The sequence below is a fragment of the Oncorhynchus keta genome, chromosome 29 (genome assembly GCF_023373465.1).
Source record: "Oncorhynchus keta strain PuntledgeMale-10-30-2019 chromosome 29, Oket_V2, whole genome shotgun sequence".
In the NCBI taxonomy this organism is placed as follows: domain Eukaryota; kingdom Metazoa; phylum Chordata; class Actinopteri; order Salmoniformes; family Salmonidae; genus Oncorhynchus; species Oncorhynchus keta.
This window is the reverse complement of record NC_068449.1, coordinates 50,233,158-50,260,746: the sequence shown is the minus strand read 5'-3', so window position 1 is coordinate 50,260,746 and position 27,589 is coordinate 50,233,158. Positions and strand designations below refer to the sequence as shown.

At 44.1% G+C, this 27,589-nt stretch overlaps 2 protein-coding genes across 3 annotated transcripts in view; one reads left to right on the top strand and one right to left on the bottom strand.

The window, feature by feature from the left end:
• Positions 1 to 17,597, top strand: part of LOC118374334 (N-acetylgalactosaminyltransferase 7-like) — a 28,531-nt gene extending 10,934 nt beyond the window's left edge. The window contains exons 3-12 of one of the 2 annotated variants that reach the window (XM_035760713.2): positions 6,152 to 6,318; positions 10,279 to 10,409; positions 10,603 to 10,682; positions 11,042 to 11,224; positions 12,383 to 12,500; positions 12,740 to 12,862; positions 13,378 to 13,596; positions 15,364 to 15,462; positions 15,551 to 15,679; positions 15,948 to 17,597. In XM_035760713.2, the coding sequence (XP_035616606.2) occupies positions 6,152 to 6,318; positions 10,279 to 10,409; positions 10,603 to 10,682; positions 11,042 to 11,224; positions 12,383 to 12,500; positions 12,740 to 12,862; positions 13,378 to 13,596; positions 15,364 to 15,462; positions 15,551 to 15,679; positions 15,948 to 16,085 (1,387 nt within the window). In that variant the 3' untranslated portion in view covers positions 16,086 to 17,597. Of the gene's footprint in view, positions 1 to 6,151; positions 6,319 to 10,278; positions 10,410 to 10,602; positions 10,683 to 11,041; positions 11,225 to 11,359; positions 11,543 to 12,382; positions 12,501 to 12,739; positions 12,863 to 13,377; positions 13,597 to 15,363; positions 15,463 to 15,550; positions 15,680 to 15,947 lie in introns of both variants that reach the window. The other variant, XM_035760712.2, reaches the window with a different exon arrangement.
• A 3,014-nt stretch (positions 17,598 to 20,611) lies between these two features.
• LOC118374331 (high mobility group protein B2-like) lies at positions 20,612 to 22,898 on the bottom strand. The gene is made up of 5 exons (XM_035760708.2): positions 22,746 to 22,898; positions 21,799 to 21,960; positions 21,474 to 21,625; positions 21,208 to 21,382; positions 20,612 to 21,129 (listed from the first exon to the last, which is right to left on the bottom strand). Exons 2-5 carry the CDS (start codon positions 21,946 to 21,948, stop codon positions 20,959 to 20,961), a joined length of 648 nt encoding a protein of 215 aa, XP_035616601.1. The 5' UTR covers positions 21,949 to 21,960; positions 22,746 to 22,898; the 3' UTR covers positions 20,612 to 20,958.
• Positions 22,899 to 27,589: the final 4,691 nt, after the last annotated feature.

The following is a 27,589-nucleotide window of genomic DNA, read 5'->3' as shown; positions in this document are numbered from 1 at the left end:
AGAGCTAAATTATTTTTGTTCCCTGGTCCTATAAGAGCTCTTCGTCACTTCCCATGAGCTGGGTTGTTACAAACTCACACTCATTCTTATGTTTAATAAATTAATCGTATAGTGTGTGTGTGGGGCAGGCTTACAATGATGGCAAAAAAACATTTGAGAGTGCGCTGACCTTGGTGCTAGAGGGGGTAAGCAGCTGTAGCTGTTCAAAGGAGAGCTCTACGGACAATTCCTTCGACCTTGTATAAACGTGTGTGTGCCTTTCCAATCAATTGAATTTGCCAAAGGTGGACTCTAATCAAGTTGTAAATACGCCAGACTGGAGGTACAAGGACACACTGATTATTCACGGTTGTATTGATGACCTGTGGACACCGATTCCACAGTTGAGTGTCACAACTAGAACACTGGAAATGTGTGTTACAGAAATATGCTCAACATTGTGTTTCACAAGCATTTCGTTACACCCACAAGCATTTCGCTACACTTGCATTAACATCTGCTAACTATGTGTATGTGACAAATAAATCAAATGTTATTTGATCACTCTTAACTAAATATGATCTTTAGTCTTCTTTAATTTTCCAATTGGCCAAACCAGGGGAGAACGACTGCCCCCCTCTCATTGAAGCCATGGAAGTTCAAGGCCAACAGTGATACGGCAGGCATTGTTAGCAGAACCTGATACCCCAATATAATGAATGTGGAAAAATTGCCATTTTTGTGTAAAAATATTTTTGGAAGACAATCATGGTTCCAGTAATTGCTTCTAATACACCAAATGTATGTCCTTGAACCTATTTTTTTTTTATCGTACACAGAAGTTGAAGGATAATTTAGTTGCTAATTGCATTCTGCAGTACCCCGGTCGGTCTTCAACTTGAGTTACTCGATGAGAGGGAGCAGCGTCACTTCCTGTAGTAGCTCAAATGTTTCAGGTTATGTCTCCGTGAGACGCCGTTTTAACAGATTTCATTTGGCTTCGATGCGCTATTGAGGCGTCAATGTGCTATTGAGTCTTCACATAGGAATGAATGGTGTCACCTCATCGTTTTGTGTGTGTGCACACATTGGGCCACACACACTGTCACTGATTTAACTCACAATGGACTAATACTGTGTGGAGAAAAAACAGGCAAAGGTGTATTTCTCCAGCCTTTCATCTGGCCACGGGGCCCAGTGGGAACACAAAGGGCACCTTTGAACAGTCAGCATGAGATCGGACGGGCATCCCTGGTTGGACGCTACAGTACAGGCTTTAGGTTATGTGGCTGGGCTGCTGACATCCACGTGGACTTTACTATAGCCTAGTCGGTATGGGAGATAATGGATGCTAGACTAAAGAACATAATGAGTGATTGTGGCTGGGCTGGGCCCCCTTTTTGGTTTGTTGCTTCCTAGGAATGTAGGACAACCATACTGTCGACTGATTACATTAACTGTAGTAGGTGTGAGATTGTTGCTGCACCCAGACCAGGGGTGGAGTGGAGGGTGAACGTCTCTTTAGCAACTCTCTATTTGTGAAATGGCATTCACGCACTTTAACCACAACATCACTGCCCCAGACCTAACTGTTGATATTAGACTGCATGTCTAGACTGCATTGCCTAGTTGGTCTACATATGTAAACCATCCCATGATATATGGGCAGCTGTACATTATTCCATCAGTTTGAGGTTGTTGACAGCCATGTGAACTGCACCGTGTTAGGAAACTGGAACTCGTGTGGACTAACCAGTTACTGACAAAGTGCATCACTGGTAGTGACTTGAGCTGCTCTATACAAAGACGGTCCTGATTGGCACACTGATATTCACGCCTTTCTGTGGTTCAGTGCACAGCAGATGTGGTCCTTCTGTGGCTCAGTTGGTAGAGCATGGCGCTTGTAACGCCAGGGTAGTGGGTTCGATTCCCGGGACCACCCATACGTAGAATGTATGCACACATGACTGTAAGTCGCTTTGGATAAAAGCGTCAGCTAAATGGCATATATTATTATTATATATTATGTAGGCAAAGGTGTCACTCACTCCATTAGGGGGGCTCCCGAGTGGCGCAGCGGTCTAAGGCACTGCATCTCTGTGCTAGCGGCGTCACTACAGACGCTCTGGGTCGAATCCATGCTGTATCACAACCGGTCGTGATTGGGAGTCCCATAGGGCGGCACACAATTGGCCCAGCGTCGTCCAGGTTTGGCCGGTGTAGGTCGTCATTGTAAATAAGATTTTTTTTTTCTTAACTGACTTGCCTAGATAAGTAAAGGTTACATAAAAATGTTAATAGTGTAGAGAGGCTTTGCCATAAAGATATAGATAGATAGATTTATTTCAAACTGATTACCAAACATTGGGAAATATTTATCTGGAATAGAAAGCTGTTTTGTCAATTTGAACATTATTACCCTTTTTAATAGATGTTCACAATCATTTGTCAATATTTATTTAGCTTAATCTGGGTTTGATTACAGAAAACACATGTGGCTGAGGTGGATTGGTTGTACTTTAGTTGTGCAATCAGGATGTGAATCGTCTCAACACAGGATATGTAGTTCCGGTTTTGGCCACAAGATGGCCCACTGCAGTCACTGTTGAGCTGCCTTGTCCAATACACTTAATTTTAGCCCCGTTCAGGACATTGGGTAAGACTGCAATACAGTGGAAGTAACTCTCTTTTGAGTTTCATGGCAGATAACATTAGACATTCTCACCTCTCTGCAGAGGGGCTGAGTTGTTGCCTATATGTGCATGCTTGGCCCCAGTTCCATAACACGTTGGGAAGAAGCCACGGATGTTCAGTATTTTCACCACAGCTCTGGCTCAGCTGCTCTCCTCCAGGTGCTGTGTGAGTAAACAAAAACAACTCTCTGATGAAGCACGAGCCTGTATCAATTAGACTAGTCCCGAGACACGGCCGTAGGTCTACAGATGGGACGAGTTTGTCAGCCTGGTATAAATAGTAAACCGGTTAAGCGCTCAGTCTTTTCCGCGCTGAACAGTTCATATCGTGTTTCTGCGAAATCTGAATGTATCCACACATGACACTATTACAACACTGTTAAAAGTTATTCACTTCTAGAATTTGTGTAAGCCTTGTGAAAACATTGACGTTTTACACCCTTAACCTCCTCCTTAAATAACGACTTTAATCACTTAATTGTTTTTAGTGCTGTGATATCATTTACTTTTCTGTTGACAGATCATAGGCCTGTTTATTTAGGATGCGTGTGGTACTTTACATGTGACTTGGCTGTGGCCTACGTGTTCCAGTCTTCGTGTGTGTGTGTGTGGTTGAGAGGTAGGTTAGTAGCGATCTGTCATACATTAGTGTTTCTCTGGGAGGGTGACTGCGTTATAGCTGCCTAGCCTGGAGGGATCCTGTCAGCAGAAATGTGGTGAAACAGTCTCCATTTAAGATTTCTGCGAGGTGCTTCACTACAAGGCTGCGGTGGTGTTTTATAGGCAGGAAGATGGCTGACCTTTGCTCAGCACAGGACCCTCTTTCCCTCTACACACACGAGCATACACTTGTTTTAGCTCTCTCCTTCCTATGCTATTTGTCAGGCGCGCACACACACGTACTGAAACTCATATAAATAGAGCGACAAGTAACCTCCACAGACTGAGTTAAGGCACCGGTGTTACTCATTAGTGTTGCTCTCGTCTTCCCCTCCATAGAGCTCGGCACAGAGAGAACTGTTGTCTTTATAGACGCGTGATGAATGTTTCCACACACAACGATCACTCTTCAAGCCTCCAGTCTGCATCCTGACTGATATGTTGGCTAATAATCTTAGCTAAATTTTGCGTCATTTATGTTTACCTCGTCTGTCCATGAGATGAGTTGGCGAAATGCTTGCAAAATCCGTATGGAAGTTTTGCGATTGTAATGCCATGTGGAGAAATTCATTACCTTTTACCAAGAGTAGGTCGTTCAGTGTGTTGTCATGCAGAGAACTAAAGTCTCTGGAACAGACCTTCCCTCTCACACAACAGCAGCAACCCAAGCCATTCAACTGTGTCCGCTCCCTTGAGTTAATTAACATCAGGTCAAAGACCATCACTGGATATGTTTCTATTTGTGTCGTTTCAGATGGGAATGAGCAAGGCTTTCGTGGAAACTCATCTAGGCTAACCGCTGTTCTGCAATGGATCCCTGTTGGACTTTTTTTTTTTCTGCAGAAAACACTCCACACTGTCAGAGCAAATTAACCATAGTCCTGGTGAATATTCATGAAATGAAGTGCAGCAACTTCAAAATTGTCCTCAAATGCAGTAGATTTGAATACAGCCGTAGAGCTTACCCCATGTGTAGACTATTGCACAGTGTTTACAAGAAGCTGATATGACTAATGCTTTCCCCCCCCTGCCCTTCGAACTCATCGACGCCTCACCTCAAAACACAAGCCAGCATACTGTCGCTGAAGGATAAGCCATTAGTTACGCTGTTAAACACGGAGATGGGTTGGGGATGGTAAGAGCACTGGATCCCAGTTCAGTAGAAGATCCCCCTCTAATCTTTTCCTTCACAACTTTCTATAAGTCTCTCCAGGGAGACTTCTTAAGTGGCACCCTATTCCCTATATAGTGCACACATTTTTTGACCAGAGCCCTGTGGGGTCCTGTTTTAAAAGTAGTGTACTATATAGTGAATAGGGTGCCATTTGAGACGCTACCCGTCTGTCTTTAGTGCCTCCCTCTTTTGGCCTTTCCTGTCCTTTTATTTACTGTTGAAGCTTTTTTGTGCAGGTCATAATAAAGTGGCAGTCCAAAACCTCCCTGTAAAAGTGAGTAACTTAAGGAGGTGCCTGAGGATCTTTATCTGTTTTCAGGCCTGGGGAGGCTATAAGACACTTTCCCTTAGCTGTGAGCTCTCAGGTTATATTAAAGGTTTGGTCAAACGGGACTAATCTGAGGTGTTTATCTGTGTTGGTGGGTGAGAACCAGGAGGACAGGTCAGAACAGGAGCCGTTCCGCATGTTACTGCAGGGGAGATGCGATGGGAGCAACACACACACTAACACAAGGATTAACATTTGCATTGCAAAACACATTAAAAACATACACACGTCACAATGCACACAAACCTGCCAGGCGTTTCTTAGAAAGAGAACATTTTCTATATAATCATCCTAAACAGGAAGGACGGGTAGGCAGACCTGTGTGATTCACCATAAATGAAACCTCCCAGAGATGCTCTATAAACTGTTCTCAGTTCAGTCTCTAAGCCTTAACCCTTCCCAGATACTCTAGATCTGCTGTGCTGCAAACCGTTTTCAGTTCAGCCCAGACCTGACCAACCTCTTACTGCTCACTCCGTCCTGAATTCTGCATATCACTGATAACGCTCACAATTCTTGGGTCAAGTGACCTTGGACGCCTCGGTGCTCAGTCTTTTCCTTTCAGGTCGTCCCCGAGGCAGATTGCTTTGCCAAGGCTAAAAATAGACCCTCAGTATGCCACACCAGTGTCTGGCCCGGCCTCTCGCTCTCTCACACACACTCCGCTGTATTAACAGGGCAATTGGCAGGCTTGAAGCCTATACGTAGGCATGGCATGTGGCAATGGGAGGTTGTGAGTACTGTTGTTTTGCAGTAGAAGAGCAGCAGAGATCTTTAGTGAGTGAGTACGCTGAGAATGAGGAAGTGGAGTCCAGGACACACACACAGCGCACTCTGCCAGAGGAAACCACACAAAGCAGGGCTGCCTTCCTGCCTCACAGATGGTCTGCCTGTGGAGGAGGAGGGGGGAGGGGATTGGGGGTTGTGACAGAGGCCTAGCAGAGCTCTGGGTAGACACAAAGGAGAAAGAGCTAGGCAGCTGAGCTTAGGGCTATCATGTGTTGGAATGGATCTAGCTCGCAGCAATTGCTGGTGAAGCTAAGCTAGTCAGGGCTGTGTCTATTCTGATGTCTTCAGATTGCGTAGTGGAATCTGTTGTGCCTTTGGCCTCTTTTTGTGTGTGTATGCAGTCCTATATCACTCCAAAGCAGTATTTTCTAAATGTATGAAATGCTATAGAAACTTAGTCAAAAGATGTTTCTTTCCAGCTTCTGAACATAAACATAGCCTAATCTATATAAATATTCCCTGTTATCCACTACATGTACAGTATGTATGCCTACAGCCATTTGAATTCTTCCTCTCCTCCTACTGTAGGTGTAAGTACTGGCACTATGACGACAACCTGTTGACGTCCAGTGTCATCATCGTGTTTCATAACGAGGGCTGGTCCACCCTGATGAGGACAGTCCACAGCGTCATCAAGAGAACGCCCAGACGATACCTGGCCGAGATCGTCATGATCGACGACTTCAGCAACAAAGGTAGCATTGGTTTGAGTACAAGTAATTACAACACAGGGCTGATAGGGTTTTGTCTTTGTACCAATATTGTCTTTTGAACTAACGCTCACCCCCTTACAAGCTCTGACTTTGCTGACAGCTACTTTATTGATGTACTTACTGTGATATGTGGTTGTCCCACCTAGCTACCTTAATATCAAGATCAATGCATCTAGTCGCTCTGGATAAGAGTGTCTGCGAAATGACTTGCATGGAAATGTTTGTTCCATTTTGAATTAGCCAATCAAGTTAGACTAGAAGGCTTCATGACATCACTCTGCTGAAGTGTATCAGCGCTTCACTGCTGTACTTGTACATTTCCTCAGATACAAGCCTTATTAGTACATAACATGTCTATTCTTGGTTTAAGGTTAAAAGCACCCTGCCTTGTTTCAGCTAGGCTAGTAGATGACTACCGTTGGCTGTAAGCTGGGGACCCCCACTCCAATTACCAAGTAAAACGCCCAGCAATTGAATCAGCGCTCTGCAACAACACTTTGCCATTGTCATGCTAAATTATCACTGGCTATGAAAAGCATTGGAGTGGAACAGCCTTTCTCCCCCGGTGTCTCCCTTAGTCTTGCATTGTGAGGCCCTGCCCAAGCAATGGAACACCATGCAGTAGAACTGTGAGAGCCTAGTCCACCATTCAGATGTAGAACTGTGAGAGCCTAGTCCACCATTCAGTAGAACTGTGAGAGCCTAGTCCACCATTCAGTTGTACTGTGAGAGCCTCGTCCACCATTCAGTAGTACTGTGAGAGCCTCGTCCACCATTCAGTAGAACTGTGAGAGCCTAGTCCACCATTCAGTAGAACTGTGAGAGCCTAGTCCACCATGCAGTAGAACTGTGAGAGCCTAATCCACCATTCAGTTGTACTGTGAAAGCCTCGTCCACCATTCAGTAGAACTGTGAGAGCCTAGTCCACCATTCAGTTGTACTGTGAGAGCCTAGTCCACCATTCAGTAGAACTGAGAGCCTAGTCCACCATTCAGATGTAGAACTGTGAGAGCCTAGTCCACCATTCAGTTGTACTGTGAGAGCCTAGTCCACCATTCAGTAGAACTGTGAGAGCCTCGTCCACCATTCAGTTGTACTGTGAGAGCCTCGTCCACCATTCAGTAGAACTGTGAGAGCCTAGTCCACCATTCAGTAGAACTGTGAGAGCCTAGTCCACCATTCAGTAGAACTGTGAGAGCCTAGTCCACCATTCAGTTGTACTGTGAGAGCCTAGTCCACCATTCAGTTGTACTGTGAGAGCCTCGTCCACCATTCAGTAGAACTGTGAGAGCCTAGTCCACCATTCAGTTGTACTGTGAGAGCCTAGTCCACCATTCAGTTGTACTGTGAGAGCCTAGTCCACCATTCAGATGTAGAACTGTGAGAGCCTAGTCCACCATTCAGATGTAGAACTGTGAGAGCCTAGTCCACCATTCAGATGTAGAACTGTGAGAGCCTAGTCCACCATTCAGATGTAGAACTGTGAGAGCCTAGTCCACCATTCAGTTGTACTGTGAGAGCCTAGTCCACCATTCAGTTGTACTGTGAGAGCCTAGTCCACCATTCAGTAGAACTGTGAGAGCCTAGTCCACCATTCAGATGTAGAACTGTGAGAGCCTAGTCCACCATTCAGTTGTACTGTGAGAGCCTAGTCCACCATTCAGTTGTACTGTGAGAGCCTAGTCCACCATTCAGTAGAACTGTGAGAGCCTAGTCCATCATTGTGAAAAGCTGGCTGAGTAATTCCCCTGAAGCGGGGGCACCACATCACCAAAAGATACGTCATGGACACTGACTTCATGAGAACATCAAGAGCTCAGATAATTCATCTCATTAAGCATGCAGCCTGCCACGGATTGCTATTACCAACGCCTGTTAGTGTTCCAAACCATCTGCATGTTATCACAAGCACTTCATTGCCAGTAAAGTTAGTCTGACCATTGGAAACAAGGTTTTGAAGGAGAAAGATGCCACGTTATTGCTCAGGTTTCACATCAGTTGTTTCACATTTTGTTCTACAGCAGGCAGCCACAGCCAAACATTACACAAGTAATTATAAAGGTTGTGACTCACAGACCGCAAGCAATATATAGCGATGCCAGGGGCTCATTGTCGTTGCACTTCTGATGTGGAATTAAACTCAAGGTTAGGGTTTATAAAATAGTATTTTAGGGTTGATACAGAAATATCTCTGTATAGTTAAACCATGAAACCGTCTTGCTGCTGATAGGTACTTATCACAGTGGTAGGCCGTGCCTTTTCTTACTACAACAAAAGCGGTACCTGCTGTGTGCCGACCCGGTAGTGACTAACCTGCCGTTTTTACTTGTAGAATTCCAATTCTCGTCAGTGGACAACAACTTGACTTTGAGCCAATCAGAGAGCACAAACCCCAACGTGGGAGAGCTGACAGGAGTGACTGGGAAGAGGGCGTTTTCTCCGTACAGCCACAGTTGAATGTCATGCGCCAGTCACACTTCATATGCAATGTTAGCTAGCTAAGTGCACAGACTCGATGCACACAACACTAAAGATTTCCTGCAAGCTCGCCAACCACTGGAGCAAATATTGACAAGGAAATCACAATGGATTAGTTTCCATGAAACCGCTGCCTGTGTTAGCAGCAGTGTCCTTAGCTAGCTACACAAAATTACCAAAAGTATATGGACACCTGCTCGTTGAACGTCTCATTCCAAAAACATGGGCATTAATATGGAGTTGGTCCCCCCACATTGTTGCTAAATCAGCCTCCACTCTTCTGGGAAGGCTTTCCACTTGGAACATTGCTGCGGGGACTTGCTTCCATTCAGCCACAAGCATTAGTTTGGTCGGGCACTGATGTTGGGTAAATAGGCCTGGCTTGCAGTCGGCATTCCAATTAATCCCAAAGGTGTTTGATGGGGTTGATTGAGGTCAGGGCTCTGTGCAGGCCATTCAAGTTCTTTCACCACGATCTCGACAAACCATTTCTGTTTGGAACTCAGTAGTGAGTGTTGCAACCGAAGACGGACCATTTTTACTCGCTTCAGCACTCTGCGGTCCCGTTCTGTGAGCTTGTGTGGCCTACCAATTCGCGGCTGAGCTGCTGTTGCTCCACTTCACAATAACAGCACCTACAGTTGACCATTCACTGAGCTCTTCAGCAACAGGTGTATGTTGCACTAGCTTGCAAATATGCTGACGTTAGCTAGCTAACGAAACAGAGCTAGCTAGCTATGTTGCATCATCTAGCGAATATGCTAACGTTAGCTAGCTAGTTAAACTTTTGGCCATGGGCTGTTGCTAGCTGTATGGGATTATGGAGAATAAATTTCATTGTTTCTTCGTCATCTTGCTAGGTAGTAATCTAGCTCTGGCTAGTATCAACAAGGGCCTTCTGCAAAATTGCAACATTAGCACAGCTAGCTAGCTAACATTGGAATCTAGGCCATAAACTTAGCAACACACTGACATGCAGTGTCAAACAACGCTTCTGCCACCTTCTGGTTTAGAGTATTTTAACAAGGCTGACGACTTCAAGGTCTTTGCTGTGTGAAAAGGAGATTGACGGCCGACACTCTGTTCAGTGGTGCTAAGTACTGTCGGCCGGCAACCGTTTGATAATCCTACCGGTGTGTCTGGGCTATAAACTTCTAGTGACGATTGTAGTGTATATAATCTGCGCGACCAAGACACTACCCACTTTATATTTGTAAACACAGTCATACTTTTCATAGCACAATGATGATCTAACACTGTAGGACATCCTATTGTGTACATATCAGACTAGGAATGCTACCTCTTCTATTACTTGTTATTGATTTGAGTCTTACTGATGTCTTGTACTGCATTGTTCTGGGGCCTAGCACACAAGCGTTTCACTGCACCTTTTGTACCTCCCGATAAACTGTGTACGTGACAAATAAAAGTAGGTTTAATCTCACTGTCCCTGTCGGTCTCCAGTGCACCTGAAGGAGAGACTAGAAGAATACATTAAGCAGTGGAACGGTCTGGTCAAACTGCACCGCAATGAGAAGCGAGAGGGCCTCATCCAGGCTAGGAGTATAGGAGCCCATGTAGCCAACCTGGGACAGGTAGGTTACAGCTACTCCATCACCTCTACACTTACTGTGTGACAGATGAGACAAAGAGGAATGAATGAATGGATTGATCTGGAGTCACTAATATAGATGGAAAGATATGGAATGGTAACAACTTCTCTGTCAAGCAACTGTTCTCTCCGGTGTCTGACGTGTTTGGCCACGGTGTGTGTCCTGTCGTCTATAGGTTCTTATCTATTTAGACGCTCACTGTGAAGTCGCTGCCAACTGGTACGCCCCTCTGGTGGCCCCCATATCCAAGGACAGGTATGAGTGGTCTGCGGCTGTGATTTTGAATATTTCTACTTCATATATGACTTGTTCTACTGTGATAATGAAAAATATTCTGACCCATCGATGAACGGTGCAGGTCATGAATCCTCTCCACCAGAAACATCTCTGTATTATGTCACAGCATAACTAGTGATATACATTGACGTTTATATACAACCTAATTCATGTGCAGATGATTGTATTGAAAATGTATAGATGGGTGTATCCATCCATGCTGAATATGCAAAACTGTTTATCTATGCTAAATATTGATCTGTAATTAATATCCATTTAGTGCAGTGGCCTGCCCCACTGTAACATCTTGTGTGTGTGTTCTCATTGCCTGTTTCCAGAACGGTATGCACTGTACCTCTGATAGATTATATAGACGGCAGTGATTATACCATAGAGCCCCAGCAAGGTGGTGATGAGGACGGGCTGGCCCGGGGAGCCTGGGACTGGAGCCTGCTGTGGAAGAGAGTGCCTCTCTCCAGCAGGGAGAAGGCTAAGCGAAAGCATAAGACCGAGCCTTATCGGTAAACATCCTGCTACCATCCATGCCTTGCATGCCCATCTAAAACCCAGATGTATTGTTTGTTTCCCCCCTGTGTGTGTGTGTGTGTGTGTGATGCATGAAACCCTCCATCTCCCCACCGGCGGTCCCTACCCAGAACGGTGTGCACGGTCCCTCTCATAGACTCCATAGAAGGCCAGACATTCCGAATTGACCCACAAGGGGGAGGGGACGAGGATGGCTTTGCCCGCGGCGCATGGGACTGGAGCATGCTCTGGAAGCGTGTGCCCCTCAGTAGCAGGGAGAAGGAGAAGAGATTAACTAAAACTGAGCCCTATCGGTAATTTATCGGCACTAAAAATCTACCCTGCTTGCAACAACCCCTAACTGAGGCACAAATGATGCACTAGAGAATACAATATGCTGTCCGCATGTACAGTACTATTTGCTTGGCCTTGGCTTGCTCATACTACTGCTTGGCACTTCTCTATAGTGTATGCTGACTATGAAACACAAGTGCTACCTCATATAGTGGTCTGTAGATGTGACAATAATCAGAAAGCTATGTAATACCTATGAATTACCAACTGTAGCCCTCAATGTGGTTTATTAATTTCTCTAACTTGCTCTAGTGCCAAATTTCATGCTCTTGAGGAAACGCCTATGGCCTGGACCAATTTAAAAGTATCAATTTGTCTGAACCCTGAATGCTAGCCGTCTCTGATACCTGGAAGGAATTTTGACAGATGCCACTGCTTGTGCCTTTAGAAATCAACGCTTAAGTCTTTTGAAATTAAACTCTTTGAAATCTCTCGCTAATGTCCTGCATTCTCATTCTCAGTTTTTCTTGGTGTGATTTCCTCACCAATAATCTCTTCTGTCTTCTCCACAACTCGGTATCCTATCATGTATCCTACCACGTTATTCTATTGTTTGAGAAGATAAGTCAGTAATGTTTCACCTTTAATGGCTAGCATGATATTTGGTCATTTGACAGTAAGGATTGTTTGGGAGCACTCTTTGGGTCAATGTTCTTGTTCACTCTTTTTGTCATAATGCTTATGTTTCTCTCTATTTCATCATGTATCCACCTTCTTCCCTACTACATTTTAGCTCTTGTCCCTCTCTCTGGATGAGACTCCTGTGGATTGTGGGTAATGTAGTTTTGGGCCTTTCTCAGGTCTCCTGCCATGGCTGGGGGTCTGTTTGCCATTGAAAGGGACTTCTTCTTTGAGCTGGGCCTCTATGACCCAGGACTGCAGATCTGGGGAGGGGAGAACTTTGAGATATCCTATAAGGTAAACGCTAAGATCACTTAAAGCTCTCCATCTACGAAATATTTCACATCATAATAAAATACTTGGGCTATTGTTTAGTCCTGTATTGATACATGCATATTGATTAGTAGCTGTTTATTTATTTGCTGTGAATTTCAACTTATCTCTCTATTGACTGGTATACTATCGTATTTTCAGCTTTCTATGTACCATCTGTGTAACTCCAGCATGTTTGTTCTATCGTCCTGATCTGATCCCAGATCTGGCAGTGTGGTGGCCAGCTGCTCTTTGTGCCGTGCTCCCGTGTGGGCCATATCTACCGCCTACAGGGATGGCAGGGCAACCCACCCCCTGCCCACGTTGGCTCCTCGCCCACACTTAAGGTCAGTGTGCCAAGTCTGTCAAACTAAGCACCCAGGCTGCCCCTCTTAGCCTGCTCCCAGATCTGCGTTCAATGTCTTTCCAACTCCTATGGTGATTGTCACAATGACTGTAAGAGTTGGCAGGACAACACAAACAGATCTAGGACCAGGCTAGCTCATTCTGGCAAATCCCTGGCAGCTTTTTTTGGCTCCTTTGAGCTGACCTGGCACCATCTGCTTATTTACTTGGATTCATCCAGTTTCAAATGTCTACACGGGTGACTCGATTGAATTATATATTGTGCTAAGCACAGTTCATGTAGGCCTACAGCCGCTTATCAAATGGTCAGTAGTGAATTAATTATATAGATATCATCATATGTATCGGTCATCTGTATTGTATCATAAAACATCAGCAATCTTATGGAAAAACACCATATGAGAAGTAGCATATGGACTGACTGATGTCCTTCAAGAGGTGTTGTCCTTCATGGAAACTAATAATTGGTGATTTATTCGGATCCTCCCTGCTCCAGAACTATGTGCGTGTGGTGGAGGTTTGGTGGGACGACTACAAGGACTACTTCTACGCAAGCCGGCCGGAGACCCTCACCCTGGCCTACGGGGACATCAGCCAGCTCAAGAAGTTCAGAGAGGAGCACCGCTGCAAGAGCTTCAAGTGGTTCATGGAAGAAATTGCCTATGACATCCCCATGAACTATCCACTGCCCCCCAAAAACGTGGAGTGGGGAGAGGTAGGCTAAAGTATTGTCCATATTTCGTTTTTAGTTTATTCATACTACACAATAGTAGCTAAAAGCTGAATTGTAGTCTTACTTAAAATATCAACATATGCATCTGTTGAAGAGTAGTGTGTTACTGTCTGTTACATGACCAAAGGTATGTGGACTCCTGCTCGTTGAACATCTCATTCCAACATCATGGCCATTTAGTGGAGTTTGTCCCCTGCTTTAACAGCGTCCACTCTTCTGGGAAGGTTTTTCACTAGATTTTGGAACGTTGCTGTGGGGACTTGCTTCCATTCAGCCACGACCATTAGTGAGGTTGGGTGATTAGGCCTGGCTTGCAGTTGGCGTTCCAATTCATCCCAAAGATGTTCGATGGGGTTGAGGTTAGGGCTCTGTGCAGGCCAGTGAAGTTCTTCCACATAGATCTCGACAAAACATGTCTGTATGGACCTCGCTTTGTGCACGGGGGCATTGGCATGCTGAAACAGGAAAGGGCCTTCCCAAAACTGTTGCCACAAAGTTGGAAGCACAGAATCACCCAGAATGTTGTATGCTGTAGCGTTAAGATTTCCCCAGACCATTATATCTCCTTCACCAAACTTGACAGTTGGTACTATGCATTTAGGCAGGTAGTGTTCTCCTGGCATCTGCCAAACCTACATTTGTCCGTTGGACTGCCAGATGGTGAAGCCTGATTCATGGCTCCAGAAAACGTGTTTCCTCTGCTCCAGAGTCCAATGGCGGCGAGCTTTACACCACTCAAGCCGACGCTTTGCATTGCGCATGGTGATCTTAGGCTTGTGTGTTGCTGCTCGGCCATGGAAACCCATTTCATGAAGCTCCCGACGAACAGTTATTGTGCTGACGTTACTTCGAGGCAGTTTAGAACTCGATAGCATTGCAACTTGCCTGTCTCGTTCTGTGAGCTTGTTTGGCCTACCACTTCACTGCTGATGCATTGTTGCTCCTAGACGTTTCCACTTCACAATAACAGCACTTAGTTGGCCTCCCGAGTGGCGCAGTGGCCTAAGGCACTGCATTGCAGTCACTACAGGATTCGATCCCAAGCTGTGTCACAGCCGGCCGTGACCGGGAGACCCATGAGGCAGCGCACAATTGGCCCAGCATCGTCCGGGTTAAGGAGGGGGGGGTTTGGGCGGCAGGATTTCCTTGTCCCATCGTGCTCTAACGAATCCTTGTGGCGGGCCGTGTGCCTGCAAGCTGACGTCGATCGCCAGCTGGACAGTGTTTCCTCCAACACATTGGTGCGGCTGGCTTCCGGGTTCAGCGGTTTGTCAAGAAGCATTGTAGCTTGACTGGGTATTGTTTCGGAGGATGCATGGCTCTCGACCTTCGCCTCTACCGAGCCCGTAGGGCAGTTGTAGCAATGGGACAAAACTACCAATTGGATATCACGAAATTGGGGAGAAAAAGGGGTTAAAAGTACAACAAAAAAATCAATATAAATAAAAGTACTTACAATTGACTGGAGAAGTTCTAGCAGGGCAGAAATTTGACTAACTGACTTGTTGGAAAGGTGGCATCCTATGACGGTGCCATGTTGAAAGTCACTGAGCTCTTCAGGAAGGCCATTCTACTGCCAATATAAGGCTATGGAGATTGCATGGCAGGGTGCTCGATTTTATACACCTGTCAGCATCGGGTGTGGCTGAAAGTCAAATCCACTCATTTGAAGGGGTGTCCACATACTTTTGTGTATATGTAGTGTATGTGCATTTGGAATGTATAGTGAGCATTATTGCTTTGTTCCAGGTCCGTGGATATGAGACCAGCTACTGCATTGACAGTATGGGCCACACCAACGGAGGCAACGTGGAGATTGGACCCTGTCACAGAATGGGTGGGAACCAGGTCCGAAAACCCTTTGTGTAATTTGGGATTAGAGACTTTATTTATTCCTAAACATTATTCCTCATTTACTGATAAAACACTCTTGTAGCTTTTCAGGATAAATGAAGCCAACCAGCTCATGCAGTATGACCAGTGTTTGACGAAAGGACCAGACGGGTCGGCGGTGATCGTTACACACTGTAACATGAACGAGAACACAGAGTGGAGATACTTCAAGGTATGCAGCTGCATCTAACTTCATATACAAAGTGTGTGTAATCCTCAGATAAGAACCTCCTTAGATTGGTGCCATTGTTTCAATATATGATTGCTTCATAAGATGTGGTAAACAGTTGGAAAGAGAATCCATCCTTGTTACCAATACAGTATTATGAGTTTTTCCTATCGCGCTACAGCTTGATGGTACTGCTGAACATGGCGTATTAGCATGTATGTGTGAGGGTATATGTCGTGTAAGTGAACTCACTGTTTCGTTTCCCTCCCAGGACCTCCACAGGTTCACCCACGTCCCCACGGGGAGGTGCCTGGACCGGTCGGACATCCTCCACAAGGTCTTCATCGCAGACTGTGACACCAGCAAAAGCACACAAAAGTGGGAGATGAACAATATTGTAGCGGTTTAAAGCTACGGCCCCACAGAGGGTACATTACTCCTACTGGAACTCACTCGACAGGATAGGGCATCGAACACTGCACTTCAACTGTCTGCTGCATTGAGAGGTTGTGTACGTCCAAAATGGCACACTATTTCCCTATATAGTGCACTACTTCCAGAGCCCTATGGGCAGGGGTGTCAATTGTGTATGGCAGTCAACATACACCAACCATTTTAAAATGGGCTACTAAAGTCATTCCAATCCCCATTAAATGGCAAATGCAGTTTAAGCGGCAATAGCTGGCAGGCCTCCGAGCGGGTGGAAAGACTGTCTGGCTGGAGCACATTGATCTGAGGCAGCTTTTGTCTTAAAACAGTGCGGAGGTAGAAGATTGCTGTAGATGGCTATGACACTGCACTTTTGACTTTACATGGAACTTTTTAATCTCGGTGCTGAGCTAGTGCTTAGCAGCTAATTGCTGTATGACATGTTTGTAGAAAGTGAAGTTCCTTATTGACTGGGGAATGAAGCTACAATTAAGGTTAAGGTGATAATGGCTGGAGTCAATTTTGTTTGTTTTCACTGTCTCCAAATAGCTTTTTAGAGTTGAAATTGTGTAGGTTTAGCTGAAATGACACCAATACCTAAGGGCCCTGGTCAAAAGCAATGCACTATATAGGGGATACTGTGCTCTCTCAACCATGTCCCAAGGAAGGTACTCGTCCGTACACACACTTGGATAATGGACCTTTTTTCAGTTGTAGTTGTTTACACGTTCTTGCTCTCTTCTCTCGATCTTTACATCTTATTGGGGTCTTTGGGCTATTACTCAGGGGTCTGAGAATTTTTCTAACTTTAAAAAAACATTGGTGGAGGATTCATTAATTAATGTGCAGAATTGAACATTCAACAATTCGAAACCACTTCTAGTAGTCGTGTAATAAACTGCCCACTAGCTAGGATTTTAAGAATACTATGTTTTTGAAAACTGCAATGGATTATAACCTGGTCTCAGATCTGTTTGTACAATGACCCATAGGTGTTTAATTGGCAAGAAAGCACAAACAGTTCTGGGACCAGGCTAGATGGATAAGTCCACTCATGAATCATGGTTAAGAATGAACACTGGATGTTTTGAAAGGACTTACTTACTTCAATGATGTTGGTCTTAGGCACAGTGAAATTCCAAAAGCTTGAATTTAACATGTTGGCTCTAACTGGTGAATTTCAAATGGCTATATAAAGAAAGGGTCTGTGTTTTTATTGTTTTTATATATTTCCAGCTTGGTATGTAAATGTTGTTGTTGAATGATGACTACAAAGCAACCAGAATCAGACACCAATTTGTTCAAAGCAAAATTAAGAAATTGTGTTTTCTTTGGGGTATGATGTGATATGTATGCATTTTTTATAATGTAAATAGGTTTGTTTCTAAAAGAGCTATGCAGTGAGCCTTGGATGAAGGTGTACATATCTAACTTATAAAAACATTGGCTCGAACTGTACTCATGGCAATAAATTTAACCTTTTTACCAATTACTTTTCCCCCTTGAAATTACAATTTTTAGGGGTTTAAGGGTCTTTTATGTTCAATTGCAGCTATGTTGCGATAGGCCTATTGTATTCATGCATCTTTTGAACCTTAAACCTTGTGTTCTGGTCTGATTACACTAAATACCCCAGATTTTGGGGTCCTCACCCCTCCCCCAGATAAACATGGTCTCATTTGTATGTTATCTATCCAAAAGAAAATGCCTCAACCCTGTCTGGCCATACAGTGCCTTGCGAAAGTATTCGGCCCCCTTGAACTTTGCGACCTTTTGCCACATTTCAGGCTTCAAACATAAAGATATAAAACTGTATTTTTTTGTGAAGAATCAACAAGTGGGACACAATCATGAAGTGGAACGACATTTATTGGATATTTCAAACTTTTTTAACAAATCAAAAACTGAAAAATTGGGCGTGCAAAATTATTCAGCCCCTTTACTTTCAGTGCAGCAAACTCTCCAGAAGTTCAGTGAGGATCTCTGAATGATCCAATGTTGACCTAAATGACTAATGATGATAAATACAATCCACCTGTGTGTAATCAAGTCTCCGTATAAATGCACCTGCACTGTGATAGTCTCAGAGGTCCGTTAAAAGTGCAGAGAGCATCATGAAGAACAAGGAACACACCAGGCAGGTCCGAGATACTGTTGTGAATAAGTTTAAAGCTGGATTTGGATACAAAAAGATTTCCCAAGCTTTAAACATCCCAAGGAGCACTGTGCAAGCATTAATATTGAAATGGAAGGAGTATCAGACCACTGCAGATCTACCAAGACCTGGCCGTCCCTCTAAACTTTCAGCTCAAACAAGGAGAAGACTGATCAGAGATGCAGCCAAGAGGCCCATGATCACTCTGGATGAACTGCAGAGATCTACAGCTGAGGTGGGAAACTCTGTCCATAGGACAACAATCAGTCGTATATTGCACAAATCTGGCCTTTATGGAAGAGTGGCAAGAAGAAAGCCATTTCTTAAAGATATCCATAAAAAGTGTTGTTTAAAGTTTGCCACAAGCCACCTGGGAGACACACCAAACATGTGGAAAAAGGTGCTCTGGTCAGATGAAACCAAAATTGAACTTTCTGGCAACAATGCAAAATGTTATGTTTGGCGTAAAAGCAACAGCTCATCACCCTGAACACACCATCCCCACTGTCAAACATGGTGGTGGCAGCATCATGGTTTGGGCCTGCTTTTCTTCAGCAGGGACAGGGAAGATGGTTAAAATTGATGGGAAGATGGATGGAGCCAAATACAGGACCATTCTGGAAGAAAACCTGATGGAGTCTGCAAAAGACCTGAGACTGGGACAGAGATTTGTCTTCCAACAAGACAATGATCCAAAACATAAAGCACAATTTACAATGGAATGGTTCAAAAATAAACATATCCAGGTGTTAGAATGGCCAAGTCAAAGTCCAGACCTGAATCCAATCGAGAATCTGTGGAAAGAACTGAAAACTGCTGTTCACAAATGCTCTCCATCCAACCTCACTGAGCTCGAACTGTTTTGCAATGAGGAATGGGGAAAAAATGTCAGTCTCTCAATGTGCAAAACTGATAAGCGACATACCCCAAGCGACTTACGGCTGTAATCGCGGCAAAAGGTGGCGCTACAAAGTATTAACTTAAGGGGGCTGAATAATTTTGCACGCCCAATTTTTCAGTTTTTGATTGGTTAAAAAAGTTTGAAATATCCAATAAATGTCATTACACTTCATGATTATGTCCCACTTGTTGATTCTTCACAAAAAAAATAGTTTTATCTTTGTTTGAAGCCTGAAATGTGGCAAAAGGTCGCAAAGTTCAAGGGGGCCGAATACTTTCGCAAGGCACCGTATGTCAACCACTCCAACTGCAGTGGATTTGAGACATGCATTTCCCTCAGACCATCTGTGCCCTATTGACTTGTTAGCTGTTAACCACAAGGTCTACAACCAAAGGTGAAAGTGAACCTTACAGTGAGCTAGTCTGATCGGGCAGCAGGTAACCTAGTTAAGAGCGTTGGCCTTGTAACCGAAAGGTTGCAAGAGCAAATTCCTGAGCTGACATGGTAAACTGTCGTTCTGCCCCTGAACAAGGCAGAACAGGCCATCATTGAAAATAATCTTAACTGACCTGCCTAGTTAAAGGTAAAACATGAGTTTATACTGAATGTCTAAACGCATCAATTAAGCTTTTACAGTTCATAAGATCAGTCAATTGAAATAAATGCATTGTGTAATCCATAGATAAGGGCCTGACTGGGAATACAGATATGCATCGGTTGATCAGAAAACCAGTCAGTCAGTATCTGGTGTGACATCTCCATTGCAGAGATGATCAGAATGTTGGCAAGTATGCAGGCCATGGAAGAACTAGGACATTTTCAGTTTACTGGCAGTGTAGATCCTTGTTACATGGGACCGTGCATCATGTTGAACCGACAGGCCTTGCTCTTAACACTGCATTTAGTTGCCCATACCAGCAAACCCCTTTATACAGCGTGGGAGAGCTGGACTTGGGGTAGAGAAGTGAACATTGAGGTTGCTAGACTGACAAGAGTGCAGTTGGGCATTCCTGCTAACTTGAGATGTGGCATTGTGTTGACAAACTGCACATTTGACCGGCCTTTAATGTATTGTTTAATATGCTCCCTAAATGGGTAAATAGAAATACACAGAAAATGAGCTTTTATTTCAGCTCATGAAACCCAACATGTTGCATTTATTTTGTTCAGTATACTTCATGAATTGCCTGAGTATTAAGCTATATCATTGAAGTTTTAGTGCAATTTAATAGGTCACTACCTTGAAACTATTAGCTAACCAACATGGAGTACATTTGGCTTTTACACAGCCAATTCAGATATTTTTTTCTGCCAAGCGGGCTTTTAAATGATCAGCTCTGAAAGACCAGTTAGTGGTGTGAAAAAAAAATAAAAAATAATCTGAATTGGACTAGTTGTCTAATCACATCCCTAATCTAACTTGTCATCAACAAGGCAAGGAAGTTAATCATAATATACAAAACAAAATTTTATTACAAAAAGAAATCATTCTACACTGAAACTCCACGTTAAAAATGGGTCGCAAACATCTACACATTTTCTTGTATTTCTTAAAAACGGCAGTGGAAACTATCAATATAGGGCGGAAAAGAACATGCCACCATCCAAAGACAAAACAAGCAGTGCTTTGAGAATAAGAGCTGTTCATTTACAAGACAGCACAATATGACCCCTGTATGCATTATTGCAGCCATTGCACATCACTGTACATGTTCTGAAAAATCCAAAATGCTATAAATGTTACATTGTAAGGTTCACATTGTTTTGCAAATACTCCAGCTCAAGTTTCCAGGCAGTTTAGTCGTCATCCTCGTCATCCTCCTCTTCCTCATCATCCTCCTCTTCATCATCATCATCATCATCGTCATCATCATCCATGGGCGCTGCCTTCTTGCCAACAGCTGGCCTGCCAGGGCCACTCTTAGCAGTTGCACCTGCGCCTCCCTTAGCCTTGTAGGCAGCAACATCCTACAACAAAAATGACTTGGTTTTCATGAGTCTCCTACAACGGTTCTAGTCAGTCATGATAGTTGAAGTGGACCTTACCTTCTCATACTTTTCCTTCAGCTTGGCGGCCTTTGCTTCATGTGGCTGCTTGTCTTTGGGAGTCTGCTTGCCCCACAGCAGACCCAGCTGCTTGGCGATATCACCAATGCCCATGCCTGGGTTATCAGCCTTGATTCTTCCACGGTGTTCAGCACAGAACACAAAAAATGCAGAACTATTGGGGATAGAATGTTGAGAACATGTTTAATTCCAAAATCTGAACAGAACGCTACAGATATCAATAGTTGTATAGGTGGAGTACTTACGGTGGCCTTTTGGGGGCATTGGGGTCCTTCTTTCTCTTTCCTGCTGCCTTAGATCCCTTCGGGGGCACATAACCCTTCATGTCCTTGTCATAACGGACTTTGTCACCTTTGGCCATGTCCTCAAACTTCACCTTTTCTTTTGCAGACATTGTCTGGAAAAGAGAATAACTGCATTAGTCACACCACTCATTGCAGCATCCATGTTGCGCTAAATCCCCCACCATTTGATACATTGATTTGCTAACTGTTTCGTAGGCACGCTTTGCCCCGCCCCCCCCGAAAAAAAAAACAACTTTTACATGGCGGCCGCTTAGTCAGAACTTACCCTCCACCTCTCTGAGCATTTCTTTGAGAACTCGGAAAAGTTCACTGAAGTTCCTGGGTGTTTTTTCTTGTGTTCTTCCCTGCACGTCGCAACAAAGAACGCATAGGAAGAAGTCTTTCCCTTCGGCTTATTAGGATCTTTACCCGGCATGGCTGCTATATTCTGAAAAAGGGGAAAAAAATATATAAAGCAAAACTTGATTAGTCTCATCATATAAATAACGTTTAAATGTATGTTTTCGGATGGTACCACCGAGTAAACGAGCCACAGACCACTCCACGGACAGCCCAAGGACGCGAAACCGCGTTAATCCGATTGAGTTCCTGCTTCATTGTGGCTGTACGGCTAGGACAATAAGCGTCCCTCCATTTTGTTTCCCGCCTAAACAAAGTCTCCCAACAAATGCAATAAGTAGGATCAAACCATTTAAACATTGATAAATTGGGTCATCAGAATGATACCTGTTAGTCGGAAATAAAGACCGAAAGGCTACCTAAACCATTTCTGCAAGGCTGATCAAAGTTAGTCTAGTAACGACGCTAGCTGGGCTAGCTCAATGGCAGCAAGTATGGAATGCATCGTGCAACATCGCCAACTACCTAGCACGATGTTAGCATGTTATGTCTGAAAGAAGTACCCAAAAAGTATTTTCTGGACGGAAAACATTTTTAAAATGTTCCTTGTCATACTGAACATTCTTGGCTACGAGCAGAACAATACATTCTGTAAAAATGTGTTAGGGCATCAAGTTAGCTAGCTAAATAGCAACTGCATCACAGCGCGCCATTCCCAACTTCGCTGGCTGAGTTGAGTAAAATAGTTAACCACATATATTCTTCAGTAAGCATTTGAGAGGTTTTGCCTTAAGTTCAAAAGCATTCTAAAAACAAACGTAACATGTAGAACATCACGAAATATTTGATAGGCGTAGAAGTTCCCTTACTCACCTATTATCCAGCCACACAAGTACAATGAGTGCCAATGTAAAGTCCTTCGCACTGTTCTGTGAGTGGGAGACAGTTCGCACAAACTTGATTAAATGTTTTTAGAGCTCCTCCCGCTTGTCATATACGATTGGCTGAAATTACACATTTCAATTTGAATCTGGGACGCAGGGCATGGACGGTGTTTGGATTGGCTGAAGGTCTATATTTTGAGACTATCACGGTTGTCTGTGGTGGCTTAATGAAAAACTCTTGTGATTGGCCGGAGTGGGGATTTAAAATAGACGGCGCCAAAAGCCTAAACGCTTTGAAGGGGGTTGTGTGTTGGACGCCCGTTCCCACTGGATCAGTGCTATCCAAGATCATTGGGACGTCCCTACACTAACCTTAACGATTAACTTACCGTAACCATTTAAAATGTTAACCGCAATGGGGGTGGGTGATAGTGACGTCTCAAGGATCATATTAACAGGATCCGTTGCCACTGCTAGCCCGTCAGATAATTAAGGAAACAATAGAAATGAACAGTTATTGATGAGAAAAAAACACACAATAAAATGTTTGAGCTGCGAGTTAACAGATGTCAGTAATAAAGGTGAATGATCATGAAATTAAACTATAATTTACCAAAAATAAATAAATATTAAGCCAATCAGATTTGAGCAACAACATGCGCAGACATTTGAGCTAGATTTCAAATGCAATGCAAATAACATGTATGTATTCATGTAAAGGTGTACAACTTTTTCAATATTTCAGACAGTGTTACAACGTTACTACAGAAAGACCCCACAAAGCCATTGATACGTTTTGCCTGGGCTCTTATACATGCTAAAATGTTTCCATGTGCAAGTGTCCATCTAGCCAGTGAGAAATGTAACAGCAAGCTCCACCATAACCGTAGAACAAGAGCACAAAGGCCAGCAGGGGAACGAACAGCTGTCAGCTGCGTGCAGATGCGACCCCAGTGTGCTCCCACGCTTTGTGTTGTACTACCGAGCCGCAGACATTGTAGCAATGTCTCTGCAAAATAAAGCCACGCTCACGCGACTGAATCTTTTTTTTTCAAACAGTCTTAAATAATGATATCATATATTGGCCTAGTAGTAGCTTTATATAGCCTAGTTACGCCTATAGCCTAGCCTAGTGTTACAGCCTGGTCTCATAGACTAGACGTAACATAGTATATGTAAATCCGGTCACTCAAATTAGTGTGATATGTTACTTTTGGTATGCTTACATAAGACACATTTTTGCTTAAGGCAAAAACGGGTAGGGTATAATGCGAAAGTCTAGCAACCCAAAGGTTGTGAGTTTGAATCTCATCATGAATAATTTCAGCATTTTAGCTAATTAGCAACTTTTCAACTACGTACTACTTTTTAGCTACTTTGAAACTACTTAGCATGTTAGCTAACCCTTCCCCTAAACCTAACCTTAACCCTTTTAACTAACCCTAACTTTATCCCTTTAATCTAACTCCTAAACGTAACCCTAACCCCTAGCCTAGCTAACGTCAGCCAACTAGCTAACATTAGCCACCTTGCCACCTAGCTAGAATTCATAGCATAACATATGTTTTGCATATTCATTTCACAAATTCAGAACATATTGTATGTTTGCATTTGTTAAATATAATATTTACATTTACATTTAAGTCATTTAGCAGACGCTCTTATCCAGAGCGACTTACAAATTGGTGCATTCACCTTATGACATCCAGTGGAACAGCCACTTTACAATAGTGCATCTAAATCTTTTAAGGGGGGTGAGAAGGATTACTTTATCCTATCCTAGGTATTCCTTAAAGAGGTGGGGTTTCAGGTGTCTCCGGAAGGTGGTGATTGACTCCGCTGTCCTGGCGTCGTGAGGGAGTGTGTTCCACCATTGGGGAGCCAGAGCAGCGAACAGTTTTGACTGGGCTGAGCGGGAACTGTACTTCCTCAGTGGTAGGGAGGCGAGCAGGCCAGAGGTGGATGAACGCAGTGCCCTTGTTTGGGTGTAGGGCCTGATCAGAGCCTGGAGGTACTGAGGTGCCGTTCCCCTCACAGCTCCGTAGGCAAGCACCATGGTCTTGTAGCGGATGCAAGCTTCAACTGGAAGCCAGTGGAGAGAGCGGAGGAGCGGGGTGACGTGAGAGAACTTGGGAAGGTTGAACACCAGACGGGCTGCGGCGTTCTGGATGAGTTGTAGGGTTTAATGGCACAGGCAGGAGCCCAGCCAACAGCGAGTTGCAGTAATCCAGACGGGAGATGACAAGTGCCTGGATTAGGACCTGCGCCGCTTCCTGTGTGAGGCAGGGTCGTACTCTGCGGATGTTGTAGAGCATGAACCTACAGGAACGGGCCACCGCCTTGATGTTAGTTGAGAACGACAGGGTGTTGTCCAGGATCACACCAAGGTTCTTAGCGCTCTGGGAGGAGGACACAATGGAGTTGTCAACCGTGATGGCGAGATCATGGAACGGGCAGTCCTTCCCCGGGAGGAAGAGCAGCTCCGTCTTGCCGAGGTTCAGCTTGAGGTGGTGATCCGTCATCCACACTGGTATGTCTGCCAGACATGCAGAGATGCGATTCGCCACCTGGTCATCAAAAGGGGGAAAGGAGAAGATTAATTGTGTGTCGTCTGCATAGCAATGATAGGAGAGACCATGTGAGGTTATGACAGAGCCAAGTGACTTGGTGTATAGCGAGAATAGGAGAGGGCCTAGAACAGAGCCCTGGGGGACACCAGTGGTGAGAGCGCGTGGTGAGGAGACAGATTCTCGCCACGCCACCTGGTAGGAGCGACCTGTCAGGTAGGACGCAATCCAAGCGTGGGCCGCGCCGGAGATGCCCAACTCGGAGAGGGTGGAGAGGAGGATCTGATGGTTCACAGTATCGAAGGCAGCCGATAGGTCTAGAAGGATGAGAGCAGAGGATGCAGGATAATATGAATTGTAACGCTCAACATATCATACAAAATGGGTGATGGACATCCACAAATTAATACATACCATACGAAAATAAACATATAGAGGGTACAGAATAATACATAATGCTCTGAGACCAGGTCGCAGCCAGCATGATACATTTCCCCTAATCGATCAGTGCAGCAATCATTACTACAGACAAGTCTGTATATTCTCACAAATTGATGTACATTATCGCAGCATCAATGTGTGTTTGCTAGCTACTATCCCAATATCCTTAGCTGTAATTCCAGATAGACCTACTAGGCAACATACCTGAGCTATTTTGATGCATCAGCAATAAATGTATCCATTTTATAACTAATTAGTCCAGGTGTGTGGTGAGCTCGAGCTTGGTAGTCTATTGTTGTGGTCAGCTTTCTAGATTTACTATGTTAAAGTAGTAGTCCAATGTCTAAATCATTTATGGAAAACTTCTCCTTGCTCTACACTCTTAGAAAAAAAGGTGCTATCTAGAACCTAAAGGGGTTCTTCAGCTGTCCCCATAGGAGAACCCTTTGAAGAACCCTTTTTTGGTTGCAGTTAGATCCCTTTTGAGTTCCATGTAGAACCCTTTACACAGAGGGTTCTACATAGAACCCAAAATAGTTATACCTGGAACCAAAAGGGGTTCTACCTGGAACCAGAAAGGCTTCTCCTATGGGGACAGCCGAAGAACCCAGTTGGAAATATTTTTGTAAGAATGTAAGCCTAAAAGAAACCTATGGCACTTCTCTTGGAAAATGAAAAGGGCCTACTTTGTTGCTAGCATTACCCATTTTCAGCCATCTTCACTGTTGTTCTCTCAGTCAGGCTGCTTCATGGTAGAAACTAGGTGGTAGCCTATACAGTTACAACCTGAAGTTACTTTTTTTGTAGCAGGTTAGGAGAATTTATGCAGCAGGTCAGGATAATTAAGTTAGCAGGTTAGGGGATTTAGGAAAGGTTAGAAAAAAGTTTAGAGTTAGCTATAATGCTCTGCTAAACGGTTATGCTTTTGAAAAGTAACTTCCGGTCGTAGCTGTACTCCATCAAAACACAACCCTGCTTCATTCCTCCTGTTCTGTTTTGCATTCTCACAGCCAGGGCCTCAGCGGAACTGGAACAGTTGAGCTCAAACCGGTTTAAGTGTGTCAGGAGGAGAAAAAAGTATACAGTGTTGTATGTCAAGATTTATTGTGAGTGTCTTTTCTCCTGCAGGCCTCAGCTGCTCAAGTGTCAATGAGGCTGAGCGTCCATGGTGCCACTATGTTGAATGCCGCCATAGCAGCTGCACTTGGAGAGGAAGATTCCTAGAAGGTCCAAGGATCTCCCAGTACAGTAAAGTTTTTTATTCTCATTCCATAGCACCAACATAGTAGTATGCTTATGTTATGACATGTAGGCCCTTGTTTACGCTTGCCAACAAGTGACTAACATGAATTATAATAAGGTTGGTCCTTACATTTGTCCTATTTCACACATGTACAAGTGTGTATTATATTGGAAACATTGGAAATGTGCTTTTTTTTGTGCATATCCCACTCCCCCCCGAGTCAAACTTGGAGCGTGGGGTCACAGCCAAGGATAAGCCATTATTGACGGCAACCTTGGAGCAATTAGGGTGAAGTGCCTTGCTCAACGGCACATACAGATTTTTAATCTGGTCGGCACAGGGATTCAAACCAGTGACCTTTCGGTTACTGGCCCAACACTTTTAACCGATAGGCTACCTGCCAACCCAGAGGCCTACATCAGTAGCTGGGCAAATTGAAAAGTCACAATTAAGCACTGTAAAAAAAAAAATTGGGCAGAGGTGAATTTGTGGCTAACTTATAGTAAATGTGGACAAATAGTTTAATAACAAATGGTTAGATATCAAATGAAAGATAAGGCCACAAGACAAAAGATGTCAAGT